Source organism: Doryrhamphus excisus, chromosome 3 (genome assembly GCF_030265055.1).
Source record: "Doryrhamphus excisus isolate RoL2022-K1 chromosome 3, RoL_Dexc_1.0, whole genome shotgun sequence".
Lineage (NCBI taxonomy): Eukaryota > Metazoa > Chordata > Actinopteri > Syngnathiformes > Syngnathidae > Doryrhamphus > Doryrhamphus excisus.
In genome coordinates this window covers 26263313-26274507 of record NC_080468.1, presented here as the reverse complement: position 1 = coordinate 26274507, position 11195 = coordinate 26263313, and the positions used below count along the sequence as shown (strand labels likewise).

Below are 11195 nucleotides of genomic sequence, written 5' to 3'. Positions count from 1 at the left end.
GGTTAATCAGCATAGAAAATTGATGGATGGGACTCAAGCAAACCGCAGTGAGAGCCATTATCCACAAATGGTGAAAACATGGCCAAGAGCGCAGCGACGGGTCTTCCAAGAGGTCACGGAAGACCCCACAACAACATCCAAAGAACTGCAGGCTTCACTTGCCTCAGTTAAGGTCAGTGTTCATGACGCCACCATAAGAAAGACACTGGGCAAAAATGGCCTGCAAGACCAAAACCACTGCTGAGCAGAAATAAGTGGGCCAAAATTCCTCCACAGTGCTGTAAGAAACTTATTGCAAGTTATCTCAAACGCTTGATTGCAGTTGTTTCTGCTATGGGTAACCCAACCAGTTATTAGGTTTAGGGCACCATCACTTTTTCCACACATATACTAATATTCACATTTGTTAGATGATCTAAAACTAACATCACAAACCCAACTGTGACACCTAACATATCATTACAAATACCTGGCATTCATAACTGCCCCATAACTTCTTTAATTAAAGCTATACAGTATACGCCATACTCTTAAGTATAAATCGACTCACAAGTGACATCTAGTGTTACGAAACGATCATTGTCACAACGTATTTCAAAAGGCATCTCTGGTGTATGCAAATGTAATTATTATTAAGAATATGTGTTAGTACCAATATAGCTACTATTGTAATGATGATAACAAAACGCTTTCGGTGAAGGTGGTTTCGTAAGATAAAGTGTGCAATCACGTGACAGGATAAACCCTCTTACGTCATAGTTCTGCTGGTGGGGGAAACACGGAAGTAGTTCTGAGCTTGTCAACAAAAAAGTCCGACTGACTGGGTAAATCGCCTTGCTTTCACATTTAACATTTTTTTACGAGTCCCCACCTTTTATGTAAAGCTTCGTTGACTTGTAAACATTACCGTGTAAGTTTCGAAGCCTCTTTTGGTGGGTGTCGCCACTGGTGAAATGCGAATTTTAGAGGAAGTTAGCATGCACATCGACAGGAAGCTAACGGCTAGTAAAGCTCTTGTAATCAGCTACGATATCGACTACCCTTTACCATTAATTCTGGTAAATATATACCCTCGATGTTTACACACTGAACAATTTAACGACCTCTAGCCGTCTCTGTTACAGGGAAGCGTCTTTTTTAAAAGCTGTCAAAACAGCACAGTCACATTGACGATGGTTTCTCCTCGTTGCGCGTTGGTGCTAACTTTAGCCTTCCTGTCGTCATGGTCAAAGTACTACGGGAAGGAAATGAGTGTGGTTTTGTGCAAATAATGTGTGAAGCATTGCCTAATACAACACTCTTGTGATAGCTGGTGAACCCGATGAAGTGGCAAATGTGTTGTTTGGAAACTAAGGCTGCATACATAATAATTATAGCTGTTTCACTCACTAATGTGATTAATGCAATACCAGTCCCCAAAGTTCTTCCTGAATTAAATCGCAGCTGTGTTATTTTTATGTAATGCATCTTTTGTTATTAAGGTCTTGTTTTTTTGCTCTGCAGGCGACGTCTTCCTATCTATCGACTAAAATCCCATCCAAAATGGCACTTTTCTGACAATCTTCTGCCGGTTTTTTTTACCCATTAAAAAGTGTTTTACAGGCATTGCCACAATGATGCACATCTACACCCTCCTTTTTTACATTGCTGGTGAGTGCTTACACATTTTGTGTTTGATGCTATCTGTAAGATTAGTGTTCATGTTTGCATGTCCTTTTTGCAGCATGCAGTGGGTTACGCTGTGCTCTTTGTTTTGGTAAGGATTATAACAAAATGTCATATATTCATTATTCTTTCAATTATGTCAGAACAATGTAAATTTATGTTTGTATATTTTCTACCCCTGCTATTCTCAGACCACTGTGGACATTCCCCTCAAGTACTGGACAGCAAAGTGGGAGAAATAAGGAGTTCTACGTACCATACCTGGTCCTACCACTTTGGTGCAACAAATGACTGCTGGACCATTAAGGGTTTGGTGGGAGAGCCTGTAGTCCTCAGGTAGACATACAGACACACATCCATCTTGTTTGTGAATGTTAAGGCAATTCGTTAAACAAATGTGTGGTCACTTTCCTCATAGCTTTTCCCAGTTTTCAACTCGGTGCAGGAAGGAGTGGTTGTCCATAATATCATCCACTGACGGCGAGCCGCTTGTTCTTTGCGGCAACAAATTGCCGCAACCTGTGGAATTCCTGGGGGGAAACATCACAGTGGTGCACCACTTTCTGCCACATTTGTACCCTGTGTCGTCCTTTCGGTTGAATTATGCCAGAGGTGTGTTGTTTCTTCTGTATAAAATGTGTGATGTAACATGTTGTCGAGGTCTTTCACAAAATAGTCATGTTCTGCTCCTGCATTCTGACAGATACACACTCTGGCGAATGCCCGTTAACATCATTTGAATGTCTTGGAGGTCGTTGCCTGCCCCTCTCGTGGCGTTGTAACGGCCAGGTGGAGTGTCTCGGCGAAGGTGACGGCACAGACGAGGAGGGCTGTGGCGGAGACGGTAACACTGCCGGCAGCACAGGTGCTGAAGAAAGCACGGCAGAGAGGAACAGCGTGAGCGTCTCCGAGCAGCAAAACCCTGCTGATAAAAGTCAGAGCTCAGACAGCACTGATGAGCTGTTGTCCCTGCTGAAAGAGAGAGGAGAAGATGATGAGACTGATGAAGATCTGGAGCAGCCCCTCACACACAAGGAACCGATTGTGACCCCCACTCCTATTGAGTGGCCCTGTGGAGGACTTCTCCAGACTTTCTACGGGACCTTCTCTCCTCCAGCTCTTCGTGGGCAACCTTTGCTCTGCATCTGGACTCTGGATCCCGATGACTCCCGGCCCCTTAGGCTGGACCTTCAACAGCTGGTACTGGGGCCTGGGGACACGCTCACAGTGCACAACAGAGCACAAGGCAAAGGGGATGTCATCAAAATTGTGAGTGTTTTTTATTGGAGGTTTCAGATCAATACTGTAATATGCTGTCATACATGAACCAGTCTTACAGTCATAACATCCTTCAGTAATCACGTGCAGTTTTTTTTTACTTTTGCTGTCATTATTATCTTCTATGTTGGAGCAGATCACAAGCGCATCCAATTATAAATCTGTCCAAGTGGAGTCCCACACCGGCCTGTTGTCACTCACCTATCAGACCCTCCCTGGCTCGGAAGGAAGTGGTTTCAATGCTACATTCCACGTCGGGAACTACTGCCCTCCCTGGGAGGGTCGATGTGGCGGCCCCTCGGGAGGCTGCTTCACCCAGGAGCAACGCTGCGACGGGAAATGGGATTGCCCCGAGACCGGGAAGGATGAGGAAGGCTGCCGGGGCTGCAGTCGCAACCAATTTGCCTGTGGAGTCGCCGGGCAGAGGATGGCGGTGGCGTCCAGCCACTTTGCCGGCCGCCCAGTGTGTTACCCGGTGAGCGAACGCTGCAACTACCAGTTGTATTGTGCCGACGGCAGCGACGAGAGGGACTGTACCGTGTGCCAGCCCGGAACCTTCCATTGTGACAGTGACAGGTCAGCCATAAGACTCAGGCCCAACTGTTTTTGTTACATTAAATGTCAAACTGAAACAAAGGACACAGTCTACCAGTTGGGTAAGCTAAGGAAGGAAATGCCCATCCTGTCTTATCCCAGGTGTGTGTTTGAGAGCTGGCGCTGCGATGGCCAGGTGGACTGCAAGGATGGCATCGACGAGCTCAACTGCACGGTGGTGCTGCCACGCAAGGTGATCACTGCGGCGACGGTTGGCAGTCTGGTCTGTGGGCTCCTGTTGGTCATTGCCATGGGATGCACCTGTAAGCTGTACTCGCTCAGGACCAGGGAGTACAGGTAACTGCTCTTTCTGAATGCAATACACAGTTAAGGTATCGTAGAGTTTAAAACAGACAAAGACAACTCACATGATCCCTGATAGCAGCATGCCCTTTATTTAAATGTGTTTTCCGCATGCAGCCTGTTTGCACCAATCAGCCGACACGAAGCGGAGCTGATTCAGCAGCAGGCCCCTCCCTCCTACGGTCAGCTGATTGCACAAGGGATCATCCCTCCAGTGGAGGACTTCCCCACAGAAAACCCCAATGAGGTAACACATGATGCACATAATATAATATTTACTCATAAAATACAGTCGTCCATCATCACTTTGCGGCTCAAATTTTGTGGCTTCACTTTGTTACGTTCTTAAAAATATATAAATGAATAAATCATTACTGTAAATGTGATTGACATGATGACATTTTGTTCCCCCAGTCTTCATCGTTGTCTCTGAGGGGCCTTCTTCAGCTCCTTCGCCAGGATGCAGTCAGCTCTCCACACCGGAGACGCAGGCCTCGATTTGTCCGCCGAGCCGTCCGCCGCATGAGAAGATGGGGTCTCATCCCCAGATCACCCTACAGACCTGCTCAGGCAGCAAGCTCCAACCAGCAACAGCCTGACGTCGCCCCTCAGGGTCAGGAACTAACTCGCTCCACCCCCACCAGCTCCTCTTCGGCTGTGGAGGCCGTCAACCAGCCCGTGCCTCAGAAAGTCGGCATGTTGACTCGGTCTGAGCAGCAGCGAGACGTGTCGTCTCAAGTGGCGTCCCCAGCGCCACCACTGCCGTCACCGCCCTCAGCATCCTCGCCTCCACCCCCCTACGCCCCCCCAGCTCCGCCTGTGGAGGAGCCGCTGACGCCTCCAGTGGGCATCCCTCCCAGCAGTCCCTCTCTGGCTTCCATCTTCCAAACACTGGGCCTAAGCCTGTCCTTGTTCAGGGCATCACCCTCGTCGTCCAACAACTACGTGCCCCTTTCTGCCTCCCCTTCGTTCTCCTCCTCGTCTTCCTCCGATGACGACGTGCTGCTCATCCCGCTGTCAGAGGACACCACCTCAGAGGACGATGTGCCCATGCTCACTTGAATCACCCTGTGACTAGTGCCTTTAGTACTTTAATATGTGTCTAAATGTATATATTTTGCTTTGGATTATAAAATCAAGTATTTTGCCATTTGAAAGAGCAAGTTAGAGCACACGTGTCTCTACATGTTGGCGTGTACTTAATCAACGCTAGGCAGCACGTCAGGTGATATTTTTGCACAGCCCTATCTACATTTTGACATTTGTGTGAGCGCGTTAGACAGTGGAGTATGTTTGTAGATCCTCTCCTCGTACTCCTGCCAATATAGTCTATTTTAGAACACAGGTATTCCCTTATTTAAGTGCCTTTTTAAGGAGCTGTCTGCAGATGGACCATGAGTTACACGCTCCACATTTAAAAGCCCTGCACACTGAAAGCTCTAGTTTGTAGAACTTGACCGGCAATAACCTTTTAGTGCTCATCCCTTCCCTAATGAATGTATGGAAATGTGTCCAAAGACAGTCTGTTTGGTGCCTGTTTTTAGTATATATACTGTGTGTGTGCGTGTGCACAAGCGTGCGCCCCCCCCCCAGCTTGAATTTACAAAACTTGAATCATCAACCCCTGAGGGGAATCAACTCTGTCACATTTTGACACTTGTGGTGTGCCATATGTATTATTTCACATTTGTTTTTTATTTTTGCAGGCTCCCTCTTTTTAAATTGCTTTTATTGAATTCTATCAAGGGTCGATGCAAAGTAGCTTGAAAGTTTTTAACTGCAACATAATGAGTAAGAGAAAGTGATTTTTTAGGGGGATGTGTGTGTGTGTGTGTGTGTGTGTGTGTGGGTCAATTTCACTGTATATACGTTAAAAATGTGGCTGCGATTAAACAATTTGCACTTTTTATTGTGTGGGGTTAAAAGAGTGCCCATTACAATACAGCAAGAACACATAGTGCTGCATAGTACACGGAGTGCTTTTGTATTCAAAAGTCCTGTGGAATTTCACACCAGATTCTCAAAAGACCTCCCTTTGGAAAGAAGAAAAGACCTGGTGAAGTTTTAACGTGACAAACAATCGCAAGCTTGCAGCAGACTCCACTGCCCTTTTCGGTAAAGTTTCATTCATTCCTTCTACCTGTTTTGTTTACTATGTGTTTTTTGGTGTGTCTATTATGTTAAAATGACTATCTGCTCTGTTCACTTCAGCCACAATCATGCTTCTTGCCCAGGCTGTATGCGTGTGTCTGCTCCTACTGGCTGAGCTCCCGGCCTCCCTGCATAGGTGCGTGTTTGATGAGGTCCAGGCTCGGGTCCGAGTTATCCGAGCCGTACCGAGCCCCCCAAACGGCCCGCATGGCCACACCAGAACCCTGCAAACTGCAACAGCACAGGCAGTCCCGCCTGCTTTTACCTCACCGCAGCCAATCAGGATTCAGAGCTGGCTTTCCAGGGACAGCGAGCAGCTATCAGAGCCTGAGAAAGACCAAATGATGGCGACAGTCAAGGAGGCTGTGAAGATTGTGTCTTCTTTGTTGTCAGGTGCTAATCTTCTGACCACAAACATTACACAAAAATAGAAACTCACTTTTTTTTTTTTAAAGTGCAGCGAACATCCAGTCCATTGCTGCTTAGGAGGGACATCAACAAATACTGCAAGTTTCTGTGGAAGAATTCAAGCACCATTAACTACAACAAGTGAGAAATATATAGTTGTAGATGACCCCATGTTTCCCAATTGACTTGTCGAGCAAGTGGAGTCAAAGGCAATTGCAGTATAATAGCTCCACCTAGTGGAGGTTAAACTGTCATAAATACACTGTAGTTGCAGGTACAACAACATTAATCATATTGTTGCGTTAGGTGTGGCAGGGCCAACAGCAATTACAGGACCGAGACGTGTCTGGATGTGATGGTGAGTGATGCATGAAAAAAAATTATGTAGGTTCAGAGCAGTAATGCATGTTTGACTTGGTTTCACTCCTGTCATAGTGGATCTGTGATTAGTTTTGGTTTTGTTATAGGTTATTTAAAAATGCAGTGTTCCTGTCATATAGAGGATCTTCCACAAGTCGTAATAACAACATCAGTGCATGTGAAGGCTATAATGATGGATAATGCTTCAGAGGGGTAAAATGGAGAGGATAAACAGGAGTGGACTGAGTACCGAAACCTGGGGGACATCAGGGTGCTGTTTGAGTGAAAGAGAATGTTTTGGTTTTTATGGGAGACAGTTTGTCAAGGCAGGAGGAGAGTGTGTGGTCATGGCAGATGACAAGTTCAGATGGGCTTTCAGACAGTGGGGGGAGGGAGATTATGGAAGGTTGTGGATTGTGAGGCCAGTAGTACAAACCAGATCCAGGATGTGACCACATGTTGGGGGTTGCTAAAACAATGTAGTCATATTTATTTATATAGTCCTTAATCACAAAAGACCCTCAAAGGGTTTACAAGCAGGCATCAATCGACAATGTGGCTTGTTTGCAGTTTTTTCTGTCAATGCAGAGATTGAAGTCACTCAGGAGGAAGATGGCTGGAGCGATGTCACAAAGCGGCTTCACAAGGTCTGTGAGATCGAACAGGAATTAAGGGTTTTGTTTTGGGAGGGTGGAAAATGACAGCAATGGCTATGTGTCTGGGACCACACAATTTATAAAGAAGATTTTCAAAGGAATGGGAGTGATGTTAAATTCCTTCCTGCAGCTCTACCACCCTGCGCATCTGAGCAATGATTTTCAGTATAGGTGTATTCAGGTGGTTTAATCTTACTTCAACAAAAATAGTCCAGGGGTTTGTGCCATGTCTCAGTAAGACTGAAAATGTAAATTATTGCCAGTAATAAATTCATTCACAATGAGATTGTTCTTGTCGAGGGTGCAGGTGTTAAGAAGTGAAAGCTATAGGTGCTTTGTGATTGGCTGAGAACAGCAAGGCAGAGGGCAATTTGCTTGTTGCACTTGAAGTTTGTTGTGATAGCGTAATGAGGTAGATGGCGAGTGGTATGACCAAAGGGATGGGTGGCTTTTTAGGGATTAAAATTGTGTGCAAATGTCTGGCCAGAGCCTCTGTGTGAAGGCTGGCCATTAAAGATGCAAATTGAGTGATACATGGGGGAAAAAAATATTGGGGTAAATGTTGTTTTCTGCCTCTGAAACCTGTCAATTTGTCAGATCCCAGATGAGCACCTAGCAGGATGTGAAGTACTCCCAGAGCCTGATTCCACTCGCCGTATCATTCTCAGACCACACGGTACTGGACTACCCCATGTGGACTTCCTGCTTTACCTCCACGTCCAAGCCGCTGACAAGTGTAGAGCGGAGGTAATGTTGCCCATTTCCTGTGTAAACATGAATTTCTGTTTAAAATAACACATTTTGTTGTATGCACCAGCCTAGCCTGTTGGCCTACGCTGCCCACTGCCAGATGGACACTGAAGGGCGACCTTTGGCTGGCGTGGTGGTCATCTGCAGGGATAGGCTGACCAGGCTGACTGTGCCGGTGCAAAAAGCTCACAAAAGTGTTCCCTGTGTACTCCTTTTTTTTAATGACATGTAACATTTCATTCTAGACTGTTCTCCATGAGCTGTTTCATGCCTTAGGCTTCTCCAAGGATCTCTTCCACGCATGGACAGACTGTTCCTTCCAGCAAGGTTCTTTCACTGGGAACACACTACATACACGATTGTACGCCAGTATTTGTTAGTGCATGTGTGCCGCTTGTGTGTGTTCCAGTGGGTGCTGGCTGTTCTCCTCGGAGTACAGTGACTCACAGTGATGGATCGGGCCAGATTAGGATCTACACCCCTTCTGTTATCTTAGCCCTGCAGAAGCACCTGGCAGCTGTTGATCCCGAACTGGGGGGTCCACTTGAGAACTTAGTGAGGAACCCTTGGGAAGCCTCCAACATCATTTATCAACTACCTGAATCATTTGCATTTTTTTTTTAAATAGGATGTACCTCTAGGCGCCGTATCCTCTCACTGGGAGGCCCGAGTACTGCAGGGGTCCATCATGTTGGCGGTGCTGGACCCTTCCAGTGCAGTGCACATTGACCCAGTCACCTTGGCTGCTTTTCAGGACACCGGCTGGTACACGGTCAACATGAGCAAGGCCCAGAGTCTGGTTTGGGGGAAGGGTAAGACATAACATTTCCCAGGGGGACAATTTGATACATTTTATACATTATAGCTGCTAATACTAATCCAAATAGGTCAAGATATGCTAAATTAATGATGATGATAAAGATTTTCAGAGTTTGCTTTGGGCCAATAACAACAGCAAGGTCTGTGCCTCATAATGGACTCATATCTAAGTCTTTGTAATGTTCTGACAAGGGGCCATGTTCAATTTTAGTTAAAAAATATAGATATAGAGGAAAAATAGCAATATAGAGTATCTTTTACCAGAGTGGTCCTGTCATATAGAGAATCTTTGACTAGTCTAGTCTAGGGAGTTGCTAGATCTGTTTTCTTATTTGTCTTTTAGGTGAAGGTGCCATGTTTGGTTACACATCAACCTGTCATGACAACAGCTCATCCTTCTTCTGCACTGGCAGGTAGACCTGTGGAGTAAATATTTGACCTATTATTAATACCATTTTTAAGATATTTGTACTCCTGCCACACTGTAGTGGACTTGGCTGCCATTATTTGCATCTCCACAAAGGGAAGTGCCAGACTGATCCTCTCATGGACGGATGTCGCATCTACAAAGCTCTCAGGAATGGAGTATGTTCTTTTTGTAAATGTGATCTCAGGTTTTTGAAAAATGTATTTTTTTATTCTTGCTCCCTTGTGTTTAAGAGTGAATGCTGGATCAAAGAAAACGAGAGGAAGTCACCTGAAGAGATCTTTGGCTTGGATAGTCGCTGTTTCTTCTCAAGCTTGACCTCACTTGTATGCATAAAAAATACCAAGATGAAAAGTTGTATGTTATTCCCAGCTAATCGTATTCTACATCCCCTTTTGTAGAACCAGAGTCAGCTCCTTGTGACGGGACGCTGTTACAGACACAGGTGCACCGGTGTAAACGGCTACCAGATCAAGGTTCTGGACACGGATTGGCTAGACTGTCCAGCAGGCAGCAGCATTCAGGTAAACAAACACAATCAAGTCATCCCTGTGTCTTGAACATTAATAATGTTATTTTCTGTGCTCAGATAAGGGGCTACCAGGGTTCGGTTTTCTGCCCTGACAAGAGGTTGTGTCTGTATTCCGATGTTGCTCCACCCAATCAGCCTGAGAACATTTCAGTTTTCATCACAAGGCAAGTGTAGGATTTCCTTAATACAAAGCCATTAAGTCCTAGTAATTTGGATTGTTTTTTGCTTTCTAGGGGTCAGAACAGTGATCTGGATCAGGATGCTGCCTGGTCAGCCCACAGACCCGTTGCAGTGGCAATACTCTGCTGCCTCACAGCTGCAGTGTCTCTACTGGTGGTCCTCAGGGTGGCATACAGATGTTCCTCCCGCTGTGCAGTCAGGATCCATGCAGCCTCAGGTGATGTTTAGTCACAGAGCACCCACCCACAAATTAGAAATAAATATAGGATGATTATCATTACATCTGCCAAAGAAGCATCTAGAATTGTTTTTAAGTATTGCTTTTAGTTAAATATTTGAGTGAACAAGAATACAATTAAAACATATGTATAACATATGAATTAAATGGACTGTTGGCTCAAAATAAACACAAGCCAGTGTATGTTACAGTGCATTTACACATGCATGAATGTGAGTGTGAATGGTTGTTTGTCTATATGTGCCCTGTGATTGGCTGGCGACCAGTCCAGGGTGTACCCTGCCTCTCGCCCGAGGACAGCTGGGATAGGCTCCAGCACACTCGCGACCCTCGTGAGTATAAGCTGTATAGAAAATGGAAGAATGATCATAAATAATATGACTAGTTACAGAGGCGTTGGACTTACTGTGGTGCCCTCATGTGTCCAATGTTGTGAAGTGCAACACCAGGTCTTGAATTTTAATTTTAATGTAATGCTTGTTGTGTTTGAATGGATTTAAAGCAGTCTTAAAGAAACATAATTTATTTAATTACAACGACTACGTAATAATTGCAAAATATGTAATTTATTTCCTAATAATGATATACAAAAGCATTTGTTCCTTGGTTGTTTTTAATACACATGCTACTGTATGTCATATCTAATCTGACATTTCCATTTAATTGGCACGGCACACAAATTGCAATTCATTAATTTAATTGTTCGCACCTGCATGTTGTCTAATAAAAATAAAAAATAATAATTTGTAAGATGATATGTTTTGATTTTATCCAAGCCAGCTTTGCGTCATCGTGCATTCCAGACTGTGCTGCACATAATGTGGCCTGGGGGGG

General features: G+C 45.1%; 2 protein-coding genes across 2 annotated transcripts; both read left to right on the top strand.

The window, feature by feature from the left end:
- Positions 1-769: 769 nt before the first annotated feature.
- On the top strand, positions 770-5747 carry lrp10 (low density lipoprotein receptor-related protein 10). The gene is made up of 10 exons (XM_058069132.1): positions 770-824; positions 1504-1650; positions 1724-1756; positions 1857-2001; positions 2084-2277; positions 2369-2934; positions 3080-3519; positions 3640-3834; positions 3958-4087; positions 4255-5747. The coding sequence occupies exons 2-10, from the start codon at positions 1614-1616 to the stop codon at positions 4900-4902; spliced, it is 2388 nt and encodes a 795-aa protein (XP_057925115.1). The 5' UTR covers positions 770-824; positions 1504-1613; the 3' UTR covers positions 4903-5747.
- A 136-nt stretch (positions 5748-5883) lies between these two features.
- Positions 5884-10351, top strand: LOC131124929 (ciliated left-right organizer metallopeptidase). The gene is made up of 14 exons (XM_058065934.1): positions 5884-6384; positions 6447-6540; positions 6706-6757; positions 8013-8162; positions 8233-8370; positions 8411-8492; positions 8605-8720; positions 8794-8977; positions 9328-9397; positions 9473-9569; positions 9645-9737; positions 9813-9935; positions 10001-10107; positions 10177-10351. The coding sequence occupies exons 1-14, from the start codon at positions 6060-6062 to the stop codon at positions 10349-10351; spliced, it is 1806 nt and encodes a 601-aa protein (XP_057921917.1). The 5' UTR covers positions 5884-6059.
- The last annotated feature ends 844 nt before the right edge of the window (positions 10352-11195 follow it).